This window comes from Orycteropus afer, unplaced genomic scaffold, assembly GCF_000298275.1.
Source record: "Orycteropus afer afer isolate SDZICR_OR568_19922 unplaced genomic scaffold, OryAfe1.0 scaffold00073, whole genome shotgun sequence".
Lineage (NCBI taxonomy): Eukaryota > Metazoa > Chordata > Mammalia > Tubulidentata > Orycteropodidae > Orycteropus > Orycteropus afer.
Window position 1 is genome coordinate 2,389,962 of NW_006921660.1, and position 24,707 is coordinate 2,414,668.

Consider the following 24,707-nt stretch of genomic DNA (forward strand, 5'->3'; position numbering starts at 1 on the left):
TTGGCTAAAGTCTGGGAGCTCTGGTAGCATAGTGGCTACGGCACTTGACTGCTAACCAGAAGGCTGGCGGTTCAAATCCACCAGCCACTCCTTGGAAGGAAGATGGGGCAATCTACTTCCGTAGTGATACTGCCTCGGAAACCCAAGGAGGGGTCGCTATGAGTCGGGTCCGACTCAACGGCAAACAACAACAACAACAACAACAAAGTCTGGAAACAAGTACAGGGAAGCAGACAGACTGGTGAAGGAGAGAAGGGGAGGGTAAACTCGAGCCTGACTGAGAAACGTCATGTATAACATGGAAGTTTTTAAAAGAACGACAAGTTCTGATGAGTTTATTTGAGGAATCAAACTAGCAGCAATATGAAAGACACACTAGGGGAGAAGAGAACGCTGGCAAGAAGGAAATCAGCTAAGATGCTCCTTTATAAGCCAGGTAAGAAATGATGAGGACAGCAGACAGTATGGAGACAAGAAGCTGGATTCAAGAGATGTTTATAGCAAGAATTTGGTGTAGGTCTGAAGAAGGAATTTAATTTTTGTCTGCAGTTTCTAGATTAGATGAGGCACACAATGACTTCTCTGATTGGAGAAGGAAATGCAGTATAAGGTTATGAGGGTGTCTAGGTGGTGCAAATGGTTAATATGCTAGGCTGCTAACCAAAAGGCTGGGGTTCAAGTCTACCCAAAGCCACCTCAGAAGAAAGGCCTGATAATCTACTTCTGAAAAATCAGCCATTAAAAACCCTATGGACTGCAGTTCTACTCTGACATGCATGGGGGTCAGCAAGAGTCAGAGTCAACTCAATGGCAACTAATGGTAAGGTTATGAGGCAGCTGAAAACAGAGAATGAAAAGAGGGACCAAAGTCAGGATACTGAAAATGACCAACATTTAAAGGGCAAGAGAAGGAATCAGCAAACAATGGACAGATAGTCAGCTTTTATTACATCCCTTTATCAAATGAGCACTGGGCTAATATATTTCATAGACATTACTTCATGTGAGGAAGACAAAGTATTATAATGAAATACGCAGAGATTTGGAGTTAGAAAACTGAAAGGGAGGAACACACTCGGGATTTCTCAAGCTTAAAAAACTGAAGAAAAAAAATTCAAGCCTCAAGTTGCAATACTGAAGGATTCTAAGGGCAAAATATTGGAACAACACAGAATGTATCAAAAGAAGATGGAAGGAATACACAGAGTCACTATATGTAAAAGAATTAGTCAACGTTCAAACATTTCCAGAGGTGGCATATGATCAAGAACCAGTGGTACTGAAGGAAGAAGTCAAGATGCACTTACTGAATTGGCAAAAGGCTCCAAGAATTGACAGGATACCCAATGAGATGTTTCAACAAATGAATGCAAAACTGGAGGTGATCACTCACCTATGCCAAGAAATATGGAAGACAGGTACCTGGCCAACTGGCTGAAAGGGATGTAAATTCATGCCCATTCCAAAGAAAGGTGATCCAACAGAGTACAGAAATTACTGAATTACTATCACATACAAGTAAAACTATGCTGAAGATAATTAAAAAATGGTTGTAGCAGTACATCAACAGAGAACTGCCAGAAATTCAAGCTGGATTCAGAAGAGGCTGTGGAACAATTATTGATGTCAGATGGATCTTGGCTGAAAGCAGAGAATATCACAAAGATGTTTACCTGTATTTTTTTTGATTATGTAAAGGTATTTGTTTATGTGGATCATAACAAATTATGGACATTCAAAGAATGGGAATTCCAGAACATTTAATCATGCTCATGAAGAACCTGTTCATAGAGCAAGAGGCAGTCATTTGAACAGAGTAAGGCAATACTACATGGTTTAAAATCAGGAAAGGTGTGCATCAGGGCTGTATCCTGTCACCATATATTTTCAATCTATATGCTGAGAAATGGGAGCTCTGGTGGCATAGTGCCTAAGGCACTCGATTGCTAACCAGAAGGTTGGTGGTTCAAACCCACCAGCCACTCCTTAGAAGGAAGATTGGGCAATCTACTTCCATAGAGATACTACCTCAGAAACCCAAGGAGGGGTCACTATGAGTCGTAGAAGACTCAATGGCACATAATAACCACCACCACATGTTGAGAAATAATCCAAGAAGATGGACTATATGAAGAACATGGCATCAGGATTGGGGGAAGACTCATTAACACCTACAACATACAGATGATAAAACCTTGCTTGTTGAAAGCTAAGAGGACTTGAAGCACTTACTGATGAAGATCAAAGACTATATACAGCCTTAAATGTGGATTATACCTCTACAAAAAGAAAACAAAACTCCTCACAACCGGAAAGTGACACCATGATAAATGGAGAAAAGAATGAAGTTGCCAAGAATTTCATTTTACTTGGATCCATAACCAACCCTCATTGAAGCAGCAGTCAAAAAATCCAATGACACATTGCATTAAGTAAATCTGCTGCAAAATGTCTCCCGAAAGTGTTAAAAAGCAAAGATGTCACTCTGAGGACTAAGGTGTGCCTGACCCAACCCATGGTATTTTCAATCACATAATATGCATTAAAAAAACTGGAGAATGATTAAGGAATCAGAAAATTGATGCTATTGAAGTATGGTGTTGTGAAGAATGTTGAACATACCATGGTCCGTCAGAAGAATGAACAGATTTGTCTTAGAAGAAGTAAATCCAAAATGCTCTTTAGAAGAGAAGATGGCAAGACTTCACCTTGAGTACTCTGGACATGCTATCAGGAGGGACCAGTTCCTGGAGAAGGACATCATGGTTGGTAAAGTAGAGGATCAGTGAAAAGGAGACCCTCAATGAGATGGAATGACACAGGGGCTACAACAACAGACTCAAATGTAGCAAGAACTGTGAGGATGGCACAGCACCAGGCAGTATTTTGTTCTGTTACATACAGGGTTGCTATGAGTTGGAACCAATGTGAAGCACCTAACAACAGCATCTCCTTTAACGATGAGAAGTGATGAAACAAAATAAACCATCCTGAGAAGTAGGTGAAAAAAACAAACCATTCAAGGCTACAAAAGATCAAGTGGTAGGGGTTGAGAATTAAATTCAGTCCAAACTGACTTTAAACCTCATGATTATTCCAAATTAGCACAGTGAAAATACAAGGAAGAGGAGGACAGAGAAAAGTAGAAGCAGAGACACTGATGATCAGAAACATAAGATCAAGTTTGCAGAGTGAAAACCACAACTTATGAAAGTATTCTGAGAGCATAAAATGTTTATTATTATTACTATAGAGTGCGAAACATACTTAGCATTTAAATATTAGGGAGGAATCCCTGGGTCAAGCGCTTAACTACTAGCAAATAGGTTGGTGGTTTGGACCCACCCAGAGGTGCCTCAGAAGAAAGGACTGGCAATCTGCTTCCAGAAGGTCATAGACATGAAAATTCCATGGAGGAGTTCTCTTTGCAACACATGAAGTTGTCATGAGTTGGAGGCAACCTGATAGCAACTAAAAATAACAACAAACAGACTTAGAAGCATGCATCATTTTTATTTATTGATCTTACTTAAAGATTAGATGCCAAGATGTTATGCAAGAACTAAACTATATTAGTATTCCAAAGGAAATGATACCTCTTTTATGTGCATTTTCCTAAAATGCATAGAAGTGAAGCACAGAGGCTGCCTGTTCTTTTTGGTGTTTTGGGAGCCTAGCAAGATGCCTTACAGGTTTTTTTTAAAAAAAAAACCTCACTGTGCCATTGAGTCAATTCTGACTCACAGCAACCCCCCTTGAGTTTCCAAGGCTGTCAATCTTTACAGAAACAGACTGCCTCATCTTTCTTCAGTAGAGCAGCTTGTGGGTTTGAATCACTGACCTTTTGGTTAGCAGTCAAGTGCCTTAACCACTGCACCACTAGAGCACCTTAGCATAATGCCTTATAGTAAAGCATTTGATAAATATTTATTGATTATTTATCAATAGATACTGAAACTTATTTTCGGGACAGATGAAAAATTTAAATGCATTTGCTTTTATGAGGACAGCAAAGTCTCAAGTTCTCTCACTCAGCAAAGAGAGAACTCTTGCTTACATTAGTAACTTAACACACATGCAGACAGACACCCCTCTCTCCTGCTAATTAAGTGGGAATGATCCCAGTTCTCACCTCTGTCCACCTGGGACTCTAGCTGATCCACGGAGGTCATGGAAGGAGCAAGCTGTAGCTCACTGTGAACAATAGTGAGGGCCCAAGGAGAGGCACTTAAGATGTCTGTCATCAACAGAAAGGGGATGTCAGCATAGACCCTTTCTAGGTGCTCAAACTGTCACAAATGAAGATAAAGTCTGTCAGACTTATATTTAGTCCATTTCATTTTTTTCTGTCAATTTCTATAACCCAAATAATTTCCAGTATACTTCTTAGGAACATACCTTTGTAGAAACAAATTTAACTGCAACATCAAATGGGAAGACCGTTTCTATTGTTACAGTTTCATCCTGTAAGAAAATTTTAAGAGTACATCCAGTGTCTTTTCTAAATCTTAGTAATAAAGTTTTAAAAATATAAGGCATACAAAATTTATTATTACTAATCATTAAATAATCCCAATTTATACAGCAAGATGGTAGGGTCTTTACCTTAGATGGTATTTGTAAAAATCTATGTTAAGAGTCCTAACTACTATCTCTAAGAAATTACTTTGTAATTTCTTAACAGTTCATTATACAAAGTGCTTCTTATGCATTATTTATCCCAGATTCTAGAGAAACAAACAAGGTGGACATTATCATCCTTTTACTAAAGGTTGAGAAAGATTAAGTGACTTGCCTAAGGCCACAAAGATAGAGGTGCCAAGCCTAGAATCTAGGTTGTCTTTTTGTACAAGTTCTTTGCCTCACCTCAAGATGACTAAAATAGTAGTAATGAAGATAGTAACAATAGTAATGTAACATGACAAACACCATTCTAATCACTATACACATTATGTAACATTAACAATAACACAAGGAAGCAGACACTATCCTTGCTGCCATTTTAAGATGAGGAAGTCACATGCTAATAAGTGGCAATGGTCAGACTAGAACCTCATCTGACCCCAGAGCTTGTCTGTGCTCTTAACCAGCATGCTACATCACTTCTCTACAATAGCCTGTTCACAAAACAGTGAGATTATTACAGCTTTCTGAAACAAATAATCCACTCTTGTTGGTCAAAACCTTTAACAAAGGCCATATAGTACACTGATTAATAGCTCAGGCTATATGCCAGAGAGATCTAGTTCTAATCCTGACTGTGTGTCACATTTACAGCAATGTGACCTTGGAAAAGTCATACAGTCTCTTTAAATCTCAGTTTCAATAATCTTCACAGAGTTGTTAAGAGGATTAAATGAGATAATGCATATAAAGCATTTAGCAAAGTACCTAAATAATATTTATTATTATTTTATGCTTCAAATTATTTCTTCCCTTAATACCAAGGTTAACTTTTTTGAAAGTACAATAGGCAGAATATACAAGGCACTCATACTCATTTTAGTGGTTGAAAAAAGTGTGCAATGGTTGAATATGGTAAAACCTAGGGCCCTCAATAATTTCTCACATAAAAGACCTATAGAAATGAATAAGTAACTCAATGATTAGCTAAGATTTGGCCTACTTTTCATTTCTACCTGGCCTACAGCACAGATTCACTTATGAGTAAAAATCTAGTGAAGGGAAAATAATTTACATTTATTGACCATCTACTATGGCAGTAGGGAAGGTCAGCGTTATCACTATTTTACCAAAAGTTAAGAAAGATTAAGGACTTGCTTTGTTACTATATAACAAGTGTTTTACATAGGTTCACACATTTAAAGGTCATAACAACCTACTGGAATAGGTTCCATTATCCCAATTTTGTAGATAAGGTTAATATTCTGCACAAGGTCAGAGTTAGTAAGCGGCAGAGCAAAGTCCCAGAGTTCATAGGTAGATTTAAACCCTAGTCTCCCTTATTCCAAAGCTGTGCAAACCATTCTACTTTCCTAAATACTGCATACGTCTCTTCTCTTCCCTGTACAAAGTAGCTCCTAACTACAACTCTAACATTATAGACAATTCTGTACAAAGTAGTTCCTAACTACAACTCTAACATTATAGACAATTCTGTATCCTGCAGTTTATGCAGACTCAAAGACTGTGAAGAATTAGTTACAGTTCCTAGTTAAAAGACTGTAATAGCAGACTTTATATTGAACTACTGGAATGTTAACATTTCTTTCCCACATATTAGAGCTAGTGTTTCCTCTTTTAGGTAAGATGGTTTCTCTTTTTGTGTCTAAACTCCATCATTTCTCTAGCAGTTTTTCTCAACTGGGGTTTCTTGAGAGAAGCAAGCCCTAGTGTCCCACAGAATCCTGTTGTGTGGAATTATTTAACTTCTTTCTAATGCAACTAGAATGTGCTATCCCTAGAAAAATTGAAAAAGAAAGGCTGTCAGAGTGCTCCCTAGCTATCTTTCCTTGACTGGGATGAGTAGCCTTCCAAACAGCACCAGGGCCAGTAAGATATTCTATGAGGAAAATATTTCTTGGTAAAATAAGCCGTGCAGTAAAAATACCCACTTAATATCTTGTAACCCAGTTTTTTCCAAGCATATTTGACCAATTCCTTTTTGTATGACATCTGGAGCTCTGTTGGCACAGTGGTTAAAGCATTCAGCTGCTAACCAAAAGGTTGGCAGTTCACACTCACCAGCTGCTCCGTGAGAGAAAGATGAGGCAGTCTCCTTCCGTAAAGATTTACAGCCTTGGAAACCCTACGGGGCAGTCCTACACTGCTGTGTAAAGTCACTATGAGTTGGAATAGACTCAATGGTATGGTTTTTTTGGTTTGTGTAACATCTATTTCTATCGCTCAGACCTAGTATCCTTAAAAATACATCTTGGGAATGAACTGGCTAAAAGAAACATAAATATATCCTTCTTGAATAAAAGTGGCATGTACCTTAATAATATCATATCTTGAGAAGAAGAGAAAATTGCTTAAAGATATACCGCCATTTTGGTTTAGCTTTATTCCAGGATAGTTATTATGCAGCACATAATTATTTTGAAAAAGGTACATTCCAAGTCTCTCATAAATTTCATTGTCATTAGGAGAAATGATATTCAAGGTTTAGGACTCTACAATTGCAAAGAACTTTATTATTCTCATTTTAGAAATGAGGAAATTGAGGCCAAAAGAAGCTAATTGATTTGCCCAAGTTACAAGATTAGTGTTGAGATTAGCACTCTAATCTCCTAATTTACCATCTAGGGCTCTTTACCCCAGACTACATGAACTTTTTGACAGCAAATTCTCTGCCTTTCTCTCTCCCACATGGGAAACACTCCTAGTTCTCTTGGGATGAGTATTCTCTCTCAATGACTTATGAACATCCCAAGGCTAGGCTCTGTGCAATACCCAAACTACAAAGTTCCAAACTGCCAGGGCTTCTCCTTTGCTGGGATGGGGATTCAATTCCTAAGAAGGAGCCTGAGACAACATTGTGCCAGGATTAAGAAGATTTGAAATATCATAATTTGTCATGAAAACAAAACAAGTATTACATACAATATGATTAATTGTATATAAAATATGATTTACAAAATCTGTATAAACAGAAGAGATACCAGTAAGAAATACAGTTAACAGCAGCTGCCTTTGAGTTGTTGGTCTGTGACTGTAATAGCTTTCCTGTCTTCACTTCCTTCTATGTACACTCACCAAAAAGAAAAAAAATAAAAATATGTAAGATTAAGCCTCTGTGTAATAATAAAAGATATTTCAAAAAAGGGAGATCTTCCTCTAAAATTTGCTGCCAACTTATAGATTTTATCTAATGTGTGATTTTATAAAGAAGTAGGTAGGTTTAGAATCTCAAGTATCTAACAGGCTTGCATGAGATCTCAAACCTGCTGATTCTATATGCAACAAGTCATGTCAGCCAATTTCAGTCTAATGCTGGAGCAATGAATACCAGCTTAAACAAACCTTAGTATAAATGATAAGAAAATCAACAGATGTTTAATTAAAATTTATAAGTGATTATAAACACCTAAGCTGCTTATTTTACAGATGAACGAAAATGACACAAAATAAGGGAACACTCTGTATATGAAGCTTTGTAACAGTAGCTAAAAAAAAAAAAATACCTTGTGACACTTGCAAACAATCTCTTTTTCTTCAACAGTTGAATTGATCAGATAAGAAACATAGACAAGAAACATTCTTGAACCCACTGTTCCACAACGAACATACAACATTTTTTCTAGCTGCAACAAAATAAAAGTCTTAATATAATTAATAGTACAGAGATTTCCTCCTGATATGTATTCTAGAATAATGTTCCCATATTTTAAGAGTTTACTGTACCTACTGCTTAAATTCTTTGAATATTTTTTATAGGCTTTTTTTAATGATTTTTTAAATCATTCTCAGCTTCCCAAGATTATTTTTATAGGCTGTTGTGTATGTATAACTAATCATACATGCACCATGGAAAACTACCCTGAGTATATTCCTGCCACTGTATAAGACTGGGGACATTACTACTCAATTTTTTCTTTTTAAATCATTCTCAGCTTCCCAAGATTATTTTGTGTTTGATTTGGAAATAAAAGTTGACTGAGAGGTTATTTCACAAAGATACAAAAAATAGTTATTCTATCAGGCAACCAATTCTTCGTATTAGGATCATTTGTTGTTAAAATCCCTTATATAAAAACTGCTTAATGTGAATGTGTAAAATGTTCATTATTTTTTTTTTCAGTCCCAGGACATTGAAACTGTTTAAATACCACTATATGTTTAAAACTATGAAGTAATTGATTTCCTCTCCAATCATAATGACCAAGTTCACCTGTTGCCCCGGTTGTAAATCTCCAACAGGGATGTCAGTGAGTAAAGCAGGGCAAGTCTCATCACACAGTTCTGTTCCATGAAGAGTCACATGAGTTTTCTGAGTTAAATTGGCATCCTGTCCTGAAAGCATTAACATTTGTGTTTTAAAATACAAAGAGTTCAAACATTATCATAACAATCAAATGACCTTATGAAGAGCATTATATCGTAACCGTATTTTAGAAAACTTCTTATAAACTTACACATCTGCCTGTTATATAGGAATTAATAACTGATCTCACTTAAAGAATGTTTACCTGGTTTTAAACCAGCAGTGAGCTTCACATCTCTGATTTGGGTCTTTTCATGGGACTCAACAGTCACAACCAGGCAATACATTTCATTAGTCAGGGCAGGAGGCTCATGTAGCAGATGCACAGAAATGTTTGGAACTCTGGATATGATCCTTTGAAAAGAAACCTGCGTTAAGTAACTGATTTTTAAAAAAAATAAACAAAATATTTAAAAGAATTAAAAGGATGACCGTTAATGATTTGCGTGGCAAGACTTACATAGTGCTTGCCTGAATGATGATGCTGTCCCAGTGAACCTCGTTGTCAGGTAGCTTAGGCCGTCTTTTGAAAGAACGTGATGCCTGTAAGGCTTCCTGGGAGGAAGCAGCATCTCCTCCTCCTCCCTGCCAATTTAATACTACACATCTTCCTGTCTCATTGCCTAGAATCAGATCCACTGAAGTAATCTAAAAGAAAAAGACCTATCAGAAATGTCATCTCATATTTGTCACTATCTCCTTCTCAAAAAAACTGTAATTTAGATTGCTAGTTAAGAGTTAATCTAGAGAAGCACAGTGTAACAGAAGTAAGAACACCTGCTTTCTGAGTCTTATTCTGGTCGTCAATTAGCTATGATAAGGAGTGCTGGTGGTGCAGTGGTTAAGGCATTTGGCTGCTAACCAGAAGTTCAATGGTTTGAACCCACCAGCCACTTGACAGAAGAAAGATGAGGCAGTCTGCTTCTGTAAAGATTTACAGCCTTGAAAACACTATGGGGGTCACTATGAGTCGATGACAGTGAGTTTGATTTTGGTATTCTCTGTGACATTAGCTAACTGTACTCTGGGCATCAACGTCTTCATCTTAAAAACAGAGATAACCTTTCCAGTCTAAGGGATTACAATGCATATCATAGAGCACTGTTGTGATTTGCATGTGGCATAGTGCCTGACATAGTGGTTGCTTAATGAAATAAATGTCTTTTAATGACCTTAATAGATTCATAACTCATTTCTTAATTCCATAAATATTTTTCCTAAAAACTTTTATAGTATTAGCAATGAAATGCTTCATTGATTAAACAAATGTCTCCTTCAATTAGATCCATTAACAAATGGATTTAAAACAGGATTATTAATTATGATTTCTGTCTCGCAGTACCACGTAAAGAATAAAATATGTAATTAAGTACAAAAAAGGAATAAGCAAAAAACTCCAGACTCTAGTTTATAATAAAATTAACAGATTCACAGAAAATTGTTATGGGAATATTAGTAACCCAAAAAACACAGCACTGTTGATTCTGACTCAACAGTAACCCAGAAAGACAGAGTAGAAATGTCTCATAGGGTTTCCAAAGCTGTACTCTTTACAGAAGCAGACTGCTTCATGTTTCTTCCATGGAATGGCTGGTAGGTTCAGACCACCAACCTTGTGGTTAGCGGTTGAATATTTTAACTTCTGCATCACCAGGGCTCTTTGAATATTGGTATAATCACTTTATATTTCTATCTTAGAAATAAACCAAAGTTTAGATAGAGTAGCTAACCATTCCCATCCTACTTCCATAGTGATACTGCCTCGGAAACCCAAGGAGGGGTCGCTATGAGTTGGGGCCGACTTGACGGCATATAACAACAACAACAACGATAACAACCATTCCCATTCAAGTCATGGAAAACAAGCACATAATGAGTACATACTGTGTGCTAATCACTACTCTAAGTAATTTATATCAATTAATCCTTACAAAACCTTGTAAGGTAGATACTATTACTATCCCTATTTTACAGGTAAATAGCCTGGGATACAAAGAGGTAAAGTAACCACATACGGTCACCAGATAGTGAACTGGGGAGTTGGAATTTAAACCCATGTAGTCTGGCTCCTCAATTTATACCCAATACAAATATTATTTTCATCATATATTTCTCAAAGCCATTTCAATGATCTATAATAAATCAACTTTTTAAAAATATTTTTTCTTTAAAAATATGCAATGCAGCAATGTTTAAAGATCAAAAAATAGATGTTAGTCTTAATTATGTTATAAAAAATATCTGATATGTAATATATATCATTAAAAACTCTATAACTGATTGTGTGGCCATTTAAAAATGAGGTTATTCTTCAAAACAAAGGGGACCACGTTTGCTGATCTGACAGAGCCTGGTGGAACCACTGAGACTATGGTCCCTAGCTGCCCCTTAGGTCTGGAATTGAAACCACACCTGTGGCTTCCAGCCAAACAAAAGACAGGCATAAGAGTTGAACATTGACCTGCGGTAGATACATTCCTTGGAGAGAACAATCATGGGAGAAAGAAGGGCTATTTATGCATAGGGAGACAGTTCAGGGGGCAGGAGTGCATAGAGGGATGGACACTGGGAAGAGGTAACTATTGGGAGGAACTAGGAGGGGAGCTGTTGCACTGGGGTAAATTGTAGTCCATGTCATGATACAACGTGTGTGTGAACTGCTATATGGAAAGTAAATTTACTCTGTAAACTTTCACTCAAATCACAATTAAAAAAAAAATGAGGTTATTCTTATGTACTCATATGAAATGATTCCTAATATACGCTTAAAAAAAAACAAACTCACTGCTGTCGAGTCAGATCCGACTCATAGCAACCTCTTCTTGAGTTTCTGAGGCAGTATCACTACGGAAGTAGATTGCCCGAACTTCCTTCCGACGAGTGGCAAAAAATGCCAGGTACAGAATATTAGGTGTAATATACTTTCAATGTTCTTAATTGGAAAGATTTAAAAACTCTAACAATGTTTCTAGAAAGATGTCTGGAAGGAAACATAAAAAACTATTATGTACGGTTTCTCTTGGGAGTTCCAGGTGGGCAACTTTCAGTTTTTACTTCTATATTATCTGAATTTTTTCTGAAATAAACATACTACTATGATAATTTAAAACATATTTAAGTAAATTGCATAACTAACCTCAATCTTCTTTCCCACATCTTCCGTTTTTGCAACAAATTTAAATAAAAATTTTCTTGTTTTACCAGGAACTAAGCACATTTTTTCCTGAGTCAAATTTTCTAAAATTTCACTTGCTTTGGATGGTTCTTCTATTACACAGAACTGGTTGTATTCCTGAAAAAACAGTTTAGGAAGAGTCTCAGTTCATAAACGTTGGAAGTCAGATGTTTTTCTAACTCTAAACACCAAGTGAGTTGGAGCTTGTTAAATTTAACTCCACTTAAAATTTCAGCAGAAAACTGAAGCATTATGAAGGATTATTGATAACAAGAAGTATTTGTATACCAAAAAACAAAAACAGAAACAAAAAAAACCTCAAACCCACTGCCATCAAATCGTTCTGACTCACAGAGACCCCCACTGGGTTTCTGAGGTGGTAAATCTTCACAGAGGTAGATTGTCCAGTCTTGCTTCCGCAGAGTGGCTGGTGGGTTTGAACCACCAACCTTCTGGTTAGCAGTCAGATGCTTAGGCACTGTGCTACCAGAGCTCCTTATTTTTATACCAATCAGACATTTTTTGATCAACTCACTGCTGTCATCAGAAAAAGACAATTCACTAATACACAAGATGATTTCTGAAAACAGGTGCTCAGAGACAGAAGTAAAGATCTGCTCTTTGTTTCACTGCATACTACTGACAATCACCTCCTTTTCTTGAAGAGTCTTGTTCTGCTTGGCTTCCGTGACACTACAATAACTCCTGTTTTTCATCCTCCTTGGTATTTACTCTTTTTCCAACCAAAGACCTTTTTTCTTCTGCCTGTCCCTTTAATTTGAAGATTCTACAGGTTTCAGTCCTTGGCCTTTTATTCGTTTCTCTTTGTGGTCACTTCATCAGAAAATTTTTCCATTTTCACATATAGCACAGATAGCACCTCTGTGCTATCTCCTACATAAAAACTTTAAATTTTGTCCTTTTCCTTAACTACAAGCTCATATCCACAACTGTCTGAAGGACATTTCCACTATCAGCTCCAATTCAGCATGTCCCAAAATGAATGTACACCTACTTTCCAGAAAAGCATACTCCTTACAGATGAATAAATGAAGGCACCTCTCATGTATGTATTTATTGGATCATCATTCTCATCCATTCAATATATAGTGAGAACTTTCCAAGAGTCATCAATACCAGCAGATGAACTACCATCACACAAAATTCTTTTATCGTTCAAATTTTATACTTTCTCTCTAATTTTCATTTCCATTCTATGCTTATAAAACCTAAGTAATCTTTCTTGTGATCTGTAACTCGAATACCAAATACGATACATTTAGGATAAATATAATTTTAAAAATTAGTTGCTTTGTAGTCCCTTATTTTAATTATAAAAGTGGTATATGTTTGTTGGAAAAAAAATACCCAACAAGACAGCAGGTTATGAAGGGAAAAGTAAAATAGTGTCTATAACAACTCTCTAATTCTAGACTTAGAGCATTTCATGATAAGCAAAAGAACGACCTGTCCTCATGGAGCTTATGTTCTAGAAAGGAAAACAAATAATTTACCAAATAATCACACAAAGGTAAACTCACAGCTGAGGTAAGTGCTATGATTGATCCTCAGCCCCTAAAATGCTTACATTTTAAAAGGATGACATTACTGTACTTTTTCAGGTTTACCGTAATGCTAAGAACATTTTAACTTTCAATGCTTGCTGACTGAAGGCTTAATATGCCTTCTGGGTAACCAGAAGTTGATTATTTCTTAAGTGAGCTATTAATTGAAACAGCTGGATGTAATAAAGAACTTGACTTTTAGTACTGTATTTTATCATACTTCAGTAATGTTCAAATGCAGAAAATATGGTATGCTCCCAATTCTGAAGAAGAAAACAATGTTGCTTATATATACTTTCATGAGGGCACTGATGGTTCACAGCTAGAATTCTTGCCTTCCACGTGGGAGACCCAGGTTCGATTCCCAGGTCAACGCATCTTATGCACAGCCACCATCAGCTGAGGTTTGCATGTTGCTATGACTCTAAGCATGTTAGAGAGGTGCTTCCAGATTAAGATGGACTACAAAGAAGGCCTGACAATCTACTTTAGAAAACCAGCCCATGAAAACCCTATGGTTTTTATAGAACAGGATCTGTTTGTTCTCTAGTTCTCGAGTTAGGACGACTTGGCAGTAGCTAGTAACAAGAACTCTGGTGGAGCTGTGGTTAAGGCATTGGGCTTCTAAGCAAAAGGTTGGTGGTTTGAACCCATTAGCTGCTCCATGGGAGAAATGTGAAGCAGTCTGTTTCCATAAAGATTTATAGCCTTGGAAACCCTATGTGGTTCCCTATGTATTGGGATCAATCTGACTGATGGCAGTGGGTTTGGTTTGGTTTAGTAACAACAATAATATATGCTTGCAAAATAAATGTCTAGATTATTCAAGAAGTTAATGGTGATAGCCTCTGGAAAATGGAAGCAGAAGATCACACATTCATCTTTTACTTTATATCCTTCTACTGCATGCCAAAGGAGCTCTGGTGGCAAAGTGGTTAAAGTGCTTGACTGCTAACCAAAAGGCTTGGTGGTTTAAACCCACCAGCCACTCCGTGGAAGAAAGATATGGCAGTCTATGTCCATAAAGATTTATAGCCTTGGAAACACTACAGGGTCGCTATGAGTCTGAACTGACTCGACAGCAACAAGTTTGGTTTTGGTTATTCTATCCCCATTGTTTTATTTTTATCATCAAACTTTTACAATCAAATGCTAATAAAAATGTTAGAACAGAATACAAAGCAAATGACTTTAAAACTTAGACTATACTCATTCTGAATATGTCAATTTAAAATTCAAGTCACACAAAATGTATATATACAGAGTTCTTAGGTTTCACAAGCATGGAATGAAAACCAAAATTAGAGTAGGAAAAGTATACATCTGAATTGATGCTTTAGAAATATGAATATATTTGCTTTTACAACAGGCCTTACCAAAATTCATTTTCTACTGTGAAATCATCAAGACGTAAAATTTACCAAGTTTGTTCTATCTAGCTTAACTCAAGCTACAGTAAGCTATATCCATGGTAAAAACATTAAAAAGTACTATTACCTGATTATTAAAGCTGACACAGAGCTTGGAAAACCTAATAGGATGTGGACAATCAGCCTTCAGGTGAATATCAAACTGAACAGGAACATCAACATGAAAACTTGGGGCATGAAACTTGGCTTTGCATTGTACTAGAAATAAAACAAAAATGTCTGAATTACTATCAGATAATCTAGAGGAATATACATTTTTCTTTGAACCATACTTACTCTTCAGAAAGAAGGCATCCACACTGGTCATTCTTACTGACTTCTGTATTTGGATTTCAACAGATGTAAATATAACTCACATACTATAAACAAAATTCAAATATAATTCCTAAACTATCTTTAATTTTAAAAGCTAAATGCCTCACATGAAAAGATGCTTAGCATCATTAGCCATCAGAGAGACGCAAAGCAAAACTACAATGAGGTACCATTTAGTGCTAAGGCATTTGACTGCTAACAATAAGGTTGGTAGTTCAAACCCACCAACCACTCCACGGAAGAAAGACTGGGCAATCTATTTCCGTAAAGATTTACCACCGCAGAAACCCAAAGGGGAGTCGCTATGAGTCCAAATCGGCTCAATGGCAGTGAGTTCTTTCATTTTTTTTTAGGATGGCTAAGATATTAAGGCCGGGGCATGAGGCAGGTGGGCCCAGAGCTTGGAGACTGCTTTTCACTAGGGGGTGGCTTTATATTAAGGCCGGGGCCTGAGGTAGGTGGGCCTGGGGGTTGAAGGCTGCTTTTTGCCATTTAGAATCAGACAACCATATGATCTACTATGCCATGAATGACAAATTGAAGAGGAATGATGTGGCATTCATCATCACAAAGACTGTTTCAAGATCTGTCCTGAAGTACAACACTGTCGGTGATAGGATAATAGCCATACACCTACAAGGAAGACCAGTTAATACGACTATTATTCAAATTTATGCACCAACCACCAAAGCCAAAGATGAGAAAATTGAAGATTTCTACCAACTCTGCAGTCTGAAATTGACTGAACATGCAATCAAGATGTGTTGATTATCACTGGTAACTAGAATGCAAAAGTTGGAAACAAAAAAGAGTTACTGGTAGTTGGAAAATATGGCCTTGGCGACAGAAATAACACTGGAGATCACATGATAGAATTTTGCAAGACCAACGACTTATTCATTGCAAATACATTTTTCTTCACAACACAAATGGCGGCTATATATGTGGACTTCACCAGATGGAGTACACTGGTATCAGACTGACTACAACTGTGGCAAGAAGCAATGGAAAAGCTCAATATTTTCAGCCAAAACAAGGCCAGGAGCTGATTGTGGAACAGACCATCAGCTGCTCATATGCACGTTCAAGCTGAAGTTGAAGACAATTAAAACAAGTCCACAAGAGCCAAAATATGACCTTGATTATATCCCTCCTGAATTTAGAGATCATTTACAGAACAGATTTGATGCACTGAACACCAATGACAGAAAACCAGAGGAACTGTGGGATGACATCAAGAACATTATCCATGAGAGTGCACCCAAGAACATGTATAGGGTTGGCAGACAGTGGTCCAATAACTTTATGTGTATGAGGTGAATTCCCAGGTGTATAATGGGGCTCACAAGGGACAAGGTTGTAGTCACTGCTCGGTCACAGCCAGCTATCCAGAGGTACCGAGTAGTTGAACCTTTGGGCTCAGGACCATAGTCACAGAGGACATAAAGCTCAATTGGCACAACATACTACACAAAATATTGTTCCACCTCCTACTGTGGCGAGTAGCGACTGAGATCTTAAAAGCTTGCAAGCTGCCATCTAGATGCAACGATGGGTCTCTCCTCGTCCAGAGCCAAGAAGAATGAAGAAAACCAAAAATTCATGGAAACAATTAGTCCTAGCAACTGGTACACCATCTGATCTGCAGCCTATATGACTATGAGACCAGAAGAAATAGACGGTGCTTGGCTACTACTGTCAACCACTTGGAGGAGGATCTTTGTAGGAGATTCTGGATAGACAGGGAGAACAATGTGGAATAAAACTCAAAATCATTTGGGGCAAAAAAAAAAAAGTGGGGAACAGATTTGCTGCCCCGAGGGAGCCTGGTGGAACCACTGAGACTATGACGCCTAGCTGCCCTTCAGATCTGGAATTGAACGCGTACACCTGTGGCTTCCAGCCAAACAACAGACAGGCATATCAGTTGAGCATTACCTGAGGTAGATACACTCCTTGGAGAGATGGACACAGGGAAGAGGTAACTGTCGTCAATGTCATGAGACACAGTGTATGTGAACTGCTGTATGGAAAGTGTATTTGCTCTGTAAATGTAAATTTTCACCCGAATCACAATTAAAAAAAAAAAGAACATCATCCATGAAGAAAGCACAGGTCATTAAAAAGACAAGAAAGGAAGAAAAGAACAAAATGGATGTCAGAAGAGACTCTGAAACTTGCCCTTGAGCAGAGAACTGCTAAAGCAAATGGAAGAAATGGCAAGATAAAAGAGCTGAACAGAAGATTTCAAAGAGCAGCTCGAGAAGTAAACCCAATTACTATAACGAAATGTGCAAAGACCTGGAGTTAGAAAACCTTAAGGGAAGAAAACGCTGTGCATTTCTCAAGCTGAAAGAACTGAGGAAAAAATTTGAGTTGCAATATTGAAAGATTTTATGGGCAAAATAGGAGCTCTGGTAGCATACATAGTACCTAAGGCACTTGACTGCTAACCAGAAGGCTGGCGGTTCAAACCCACCAGCCACTCCTCAGAAGGAAGATGGGGCAATCTACTTCCATAGTGATACTGCCTCAGAAACCCAACGAGGGGCACTATGAGTTGGGTCTAACTTGATGGCACATAACAACAACAACATGGGCAAAACATTGAATGATGCAGGAAGTAATAAAAGAAGATGGAAGAAATACACGCAGTCACTGTACCAAGAAGAATTGGTGGATATTCATCCATTTCAGGAGGTAGCATATGATCAAGAACCGATGGTATTGAAGGAAGAAGTCGAAGCTGCACTGAAGGAATTGGCAAAGAACAAGGCTCCAGGAATTGACAGAATACCCACTGAGATGTTTCAACAAACAGATGCCGTGCTGGAGGCACTCATTCAGTTATGCCAAGAGATTTGGAAGACAGCTACCTGGCCAAGTGACTGGAAGAGATCCGTATCTGTACCCATTCCAAAGAAAGGTGATCCCACAGAACATGGAAATTATCGAACAATATCATTAATACCGCATGCAAGTAAAATCTTGCTGAAGGCAATTAAAAAATGGTTGCAGCAGTATACTGAAGAGAACTTCCAGAAATGCAAGTTGGATTCAGAAGAGGACGTGGAACGAGGGATATCAAAGCTCATGTCAAATGGATCTTAGTGAAAGCAAAGATTACCAGAAAGATGTTTACTTATATTACTGGAAAGCTGGACAAAGAATAAGGAAGAATGAAGAAGAGTTGATGCTTTTGAGTTGTGGTGTTGGCAAAGAAAACTGAAAGTACCATGGACAGCCAGAAGAATGAACAAATCTCTCCTGGAAGTGCAGCTGGAATATCCTTGGAAGCGAGAATGGCCAGACTTCGTCTCACCTACTTTGGTCATGTTGTCAGAAGTAATCATTTCCTAAAGAAGGATATCATGCCTGGTAAAGCGTAGGGTCAATGAGGGAAAGTCCCTCCATGAGATGGATAGACATAGTGGCTGCAACGATGGCTCAGGTATGGCAAGGATCGTGAGGCTGGCACAAGACTGGGGACTGTTTCATTCTGCTATGCATAGGGTTGCTATGAGTCGGAGATGAGCCAACGGTGCCTATCAACAACAACAACAAGATGAAAAAATGAGGAGCTGTGGTGGCGTAGTGCCTGAGGCATTTGATTGCTAACCAGAAGGTTGGTAACCCACCAGCTACTCCTTGGAAGGAAGACTGGCGATCTACTTCCATAAAAATTTTCTGCCTTGGAAACCCAAAGGGGGTTGCTATGAGTCTGAATCAACTCGATGGCAGTGAATTTCTTTTATTTTTTTTAGGATGGCTAAGGTAAAAAAAAATTGAAAATAATAAATGTTTGTAGAATTTGGGGAAATTGGAACCCTTATCCAAGAAATAAAAATTTATCCACTGCTTCAAGGAATGCAAAATGCTACAAACATTGTGTACAACAGTGTGGCAGTTCCTCAAAAAACTAAAAATAGAATTACGTATGACCCACCAATTCCTTTCCTAAGTACATACACAGAAGACTTGAAAGCAAAGACTCACTTAAAGAGACTTGTATACCGAGGTTCATTGTAGCACTATTCACAATAGCCGAAAGGGGGGAACAACCTAAATGCCTACATCAATAGATAAAGAAAATGTGGCACATACATATAATGGAAAGTACTCAGTGAGTAGAATAAATGATGTCTGGATACATGCTACATGTCTGAATACAGTATAGACAGAGCTTAAAGATATTATGCTAAGTGAAATAAGTCAGTCATAGAAGGACAAATATTGTATGACCTCACTTATAAGTATAGAGACCAAACTTTATTAGTGGTTACCAGGGGCAGGATGGAAGGAGGAAAGGAGGCTTAATGGAGATAGAAAAATCACACTGATTATGGGTAAGTATGCATAGCCAATTAAAACTATGTGATAGATATGTTTTTATCAATGACAGAAAAAATGGGAGTAGCTGCTAAGGTTGTTTATGTACAACTAAACCTTAAGGAGTTTGGTTCCTTGGAGATTTAGTGTGATGTTTCCGTGGGATATCCCAATTAATTGGCCTAATAACATATGTTTAGTGCTTCTAAACCACATCCTAGTTTGCTGAGTAGTGCCTGAGGGCTTGAAAGCAATCATTCAAGGTACAACAGTTGGTTTCTATTCACCTACAGCAACAGAGGAAGAAAGAGAGTCAAAAATAGGAAAATAAGGAATGTGTGGCTAATTACCTCCATGAACAACTGATTCCTTTGCCATGAGACCAGAAGAACTGGATGGTGCCCAGCAACCATTACTGAACATTTTAATCAAAGATTCCATAGAAGAATCTTGATCATAAGGGAGAAAATGAAGGACAAAATTTCAAATTCTCATGTTTTCTAGACTTTCTGGAGCCATGGAATCTTTAAACCTTAAACCAAAAATGTTTCCTGAAGTCATTTTGAAAACAAACAACAGTTTAGCTTAACTAGTAACAAAAGTCTGCCTTGAGCATGGTGCTCTTTTTAAGAACTATCCATATGGGTTCAAACTGACAACACCAACTCAGAAGATTAGAAAGGAGCCTTAGGGGATAGTGAGTTTATGTTAACGACAGAGGAACAACTCAGAAAAGAGGGGTGAGAATGGTTGCATAACTTGAAGAATGTAATCAATGTCACTAAATTATACCTGTATAAAGTGTTGAACTGATCTGTGTTTTGCTATGCATATTCTCAACAACAAAATAAATAAAAGTTAGAGTGGGGAGGAAAAAGCATAGTGCCCCTACGTTGGTGAAAAGGATAAATAACCATCTTGTTATTTTTAACTTATTTCAAAATATCTGCCTGGACATAATTTAAATCTTTTAAATAACTACCTTTTAAATACATTTCAAATAACACCTGAACTACAAATGAACAAGGTATATTTTAATCTATACAACAAATATTTAAGATCTTGCTCATCTTTATAAGTCAACAGGTACACACAAAAAACAAAAGATAGGCTATCTATAAAATGACTATACTTTGAAAAGTCTTTGACTTTGACATTTATTCTCTGGTAGCATAGTGCCTAAGGCACTTGACTGCTCACCAGAAGGCTGGCGGTTCAAACCCACCAGCCACTCCTCGGAAGGAAGGTTGGGCAATCCTACTTCCGTAGTGACACTGCCTCGGAAACCCAAGGAGGGGTCACTATGAGTCTGGGCCGACTCGACGGCAAACAACAAACAACAACATCCTTTTCATAGAAATAAGAGTGATTTCTCTGAAATAATAATTTAAATGTTGGCTACCCACCAAATGGCACAAAGTCCTGTACTCCTATTGTGAAAACGCTGCTGCCAGCTAAAGAAACACGGTCCGCCCACAGCTTCTGAGCAGTTTTCACAGCTAAGATATCACAGTCAGGTTCAGGTTCTGGACTTTCATTCTGCACCAGCATAGAGTCAAATACATATTCAATTAGTTTAAAAAAGATATATACACACAAACACACACATATATAGATTTAGATATATACAGGCCTAGAAAATATTTCATATAAGGAATTTCAACCTACCATTAAAACATTTATGAGGTTCTTTTCTATTCTAGATTTCTGCTCATCTTTTAGAGTTGAAGCTAATGAAAGAAGGGGAAAATAAGTGAGAACGTAAGACAGGCAAGTAAGTTTACATCCTCCATTTAATGTTTTTAAAATATTGAAGAGTAAATACCTCTGCTAAGACAGCTAGGGAGCTCTGGTGGTGTAGTGCTAAGGCATTTGACTGCTAACCAGAAGGCTGGTGTTTCAAACCCACCAGCCATTCATCGGAAGGAAGACTGGGCAATCTACTTCCGTAGTGATACCGCCTCAGAAACCCAAGGAGGGGTCACTATGAGTTGTAAATGACCTTACAGCAGTGAGTTTGGTTTAGTTCAAGACAGCTAAGTTAGCCCCAACATTTTATATATTTGTATTTGAATACAATGTGAAAACTATGTTATACCACATTTAAAGAAATAAACAAAAAAAATTTATCTTTATTATCAAGAACTCTCAATATAGCAAGTTCCATTAGGAATGGATAATGTTACTTAACACCAAAAAAAACCAAACACACTGCCGCTGAGTCGGATCCGACTCAAAGCAACCCCTCCTTGGGTTTCTTCTAGTTAGCAGTCAAATGCCTTAGGAACTATACCACCAGAGCTCCCATCACTTAGCACAGTGGCCTGCATATAGTGAGTACAAGATAGTATTTCAGAGACTGAATTATTCTTCACAATTGAAAAAGCTTAAAGATACTAAATAATTTGAGATTCAGAATTTTATGGGAAAAAAAAATCAAGTTACCTCTTCCAAGGAGCTCTAGGGAGTATGTAATGTAATCCTTTAATTGGGCCATGAGGTAGGAACACTTCAGAGCTGTTGTCAATATAGATGTGAGTAGAGTCCACCATCCTTCAGTCCGATAATCACACATCACATAATCTAGCAGCCTAAAGGAAGACAAAAATATAAGACATACTGAAACAGCTTCACAGCAAAGGACTTGAAGGGTTCTTGGAGAAAACAAAATAAAGTACTTTCCTCATTTTATATAAATATAAGAAAATCCCACTGAGATAGTTTAACAGGTGTTTTCACATTTATCTAAATGTGAAGTTTCCTAGGACCTGGGAACAAATTATGCAGATGGTACTTGGAAAAAAATATCATAGAAATGGAGCGTAGCAGAAGTAGAAATAAATATGGAAATTATAAGTCCTTCAATACAAATTTCTATTCTAACTTTCCTGTAAGGTAATCAGAATACTTATAAAATTAATAGTGAACAGGACTCACTTCAAAGCTTTGGTATAATCCTTTGCATAATAATATTCCTCTCCCATTTGAACCACTATAAAGGAAAAAAAAGATTTTATGTACACAATTTAAAATTATTCAAAGTTATATGAAATTGTGCCATGTTATGAGTACATACTCAGATGACTTTTCATTCTTGGACACTTATACTTCTTAAATTGGGCAACGGCATTACTCAGAAGAGTTATTATTATTTCCTGTTAAAAAGATTAAAGTGTTAAAGGTTCTGATTATTTCTTGGATATTATTTAAAAAATAGTTATGTTAGGAAAAATAACTCACAGAGTGAACAACACTTCTTTCCTTCAGCTGAATGGCAAGAACTCCCACCTTCTCTTTTTCAGGGTCAGAAAGATCAAAACCTGTATAGGACAAGACACAACCCATTTCAGAGAGCTCATTAAACACAAATCCTTCACATCAACATTGTATGTGTATACTCTTTGACTCCTTTACTTTAATGTATTTAAGATTCTTAAACATTCTAGAATCTTAAAGATTCTAAGAGACAGCTTTATTAATATGGAAACTTCCCTGAGATGCCTATTCTGAGGAAAACATTACTGAGCACTATTTTTTTTTACCTATTGAAATCAACCACTTGTAGGAACAACATCAGTATCATTCTCTATAGAGAATATGCTCTCTGGAGAGTAAATTTTTAACACAGTCCAACTGCCACAGAAGCTGCTCAAATGAAAATGTTGTTAGGTGCACTGGGTCGATTTGAACTCAAAGCAACCCCACGTGACAGAGTAGAACAGCCAGCTCCATAGGATTTTCTTGGCTATAATCTTCACAGAGGAGTCCTGATGGCACAGTGGTTAAGTACTTGCTAATCGAAAGGTCAGCAATTTGAACCCACCAGCCAGTCTGTAGAGAAAGATGTGATAGTCTGCTCTTGTAAAGGTTGTTGCTGTTATTCGGTGCCATCCAGTCAGTTCCAACACACAGTGACCTCGTGTCCAACAGAACTAAACCCTGCCCGGTCCTGTGCCATCCTCCCAATCGTGGCTATGCTCGAGCCCATTGTTGCAGCCACTCTGTCAATCTGTCTCATTGAAAGTCTCCCTCTTTTTTGCTGACCATCTACTTTACCAAGTCTTGGAAACCCTATGGGAGCAGTTCTACTCTGTGCTACAGGATCACTATGAGCTAGAACTGACTCAAAGGTAACGGGTTTAGTTTTGTTCTGTTTTTATCTTTATGGAAGCAGATTTCCAGGTCTTTGTCCATGGAGCTGCTATGTGGATTCCAACCTCCAATCTTTTGGTTAGCAGTTGAGCACTTAACTTTTTGCACCACCAGGGCTCCTTCAAATTAAAGTAAGTATTTATAAAACACAAAAAAAGATGCAGAGAAATTACTTTTGAGGTAATAAAAGTTCATGAGGTTTTAAGATGTCAAATATAATTAATCATTAAAGCCAAATGGAATTAGAATATCTAAATAAACCACAGTCATTTATTTTGTTATTTAAGACAATAGATGTTCAAATGTTTTGATCACATACACATCTTTAATTATAGTGTCACACTCAGATGCAATGATACAAACAAAACATTCTCAAAAGTAAAGAAACTGCAAATCTTAAAAAAAAAAAAAAGTTTAAAAAGCATGCATTTTTACCTCAACTTATCTCTTACACCTAATGGAACTAACAGAAAAATTATTGTAGCTACCTTTGCCCTTATTCTTTTAGGTTTAGAGAAATGAGAGAAAGGAAAAAATATTTACTTAGTACTCCTTGCCTCCATGATCTCTGTCCATAAAAGTCAAGCACACCTGTTTGTGTTTGTAAGGGATCAGGATTGGGATATATTACAGAAGCCTGCAAATTAAAACATAGCCCTAAATAAGAGTTTATGTAATACATGACAAATCAACTCTCCCCAATCTTTGATTAAATAAAAAACTTTGCATAAATACAAATACCAAACACACAAATATCAAAATTGTAAATATTTAGCATAAATTTTAATAAAAAT

The 24,707-nt window shown here is 37.3% G+C and overlaps 1 protein-coding gene across 1 annotated transcript in view; it reads right to left on the bottom strand.

The window, feature by feature from the left end:
- The window catches only part of TRAPPC11 (trafficking protein particle complex subunit 11), a 72,497-nt gene that overhangs the window by 22,390 nt on the left and 25,400 nt on the right, over window positions 1-24,707 (bottom strand). Inside the window, exons 10-24 of the mRNA XM_007940877.2 lie at window positions 24,457-24,550; window positions 23,002-23,081; window positions 22,838-22,916; window positions 22,699-22,753; window positions 22,207-22,352; window positions 21,430-21,491; window positions 21,168-21,300; window positions 15,185-15,315; window positions 12,084-12,239; window positions 9,408-9,595; window positions 9,153-9,301; window positions 8,855-8,976; window positions 8,148-8,267; window positions 4,399-4,464; window positions 4,133-4,289 (exon numbers count right to left, since the gene is read on the bottom strand). Coding sequence (XP_007939068.1) covers window positions 4,133-4,289; window positions 4,399-4,464; window positions 8,148-8,267; window positions 8,855-8,976; window positions 9,153-9,301; window positions 9,408-9,595; window positions 12,084-12,239; window positions 15,185-15,315; window positions 21,168-21,300; window positions 21,430-21,491; window positions 22,207-22,352; window positions 22,699-22,753; window positions 22,838-22,916; window positions 23,002-23,081; window positions 24,457-24,550 — 1,738 coding nt within the window. The remainder of the gene's footprint in view (window positions 1-4,132; window positions 4,290-4,398; window positions 4,465-8,147; window positions 8,268-8,854; window positions 8,977-9,152; window positions 9,302-9,407; window positions 9,596-12,083; window positions 12,240-15,184; window positions 15,316-21,167; window positions 21,301-21,429; window positions 21,492-22,206; window positions 22,353-22,698; window positions 22,754-22,837; window positions 22,917-23,001; window positions 23,082-24,456; window positions 24,551-24,707) is intronic.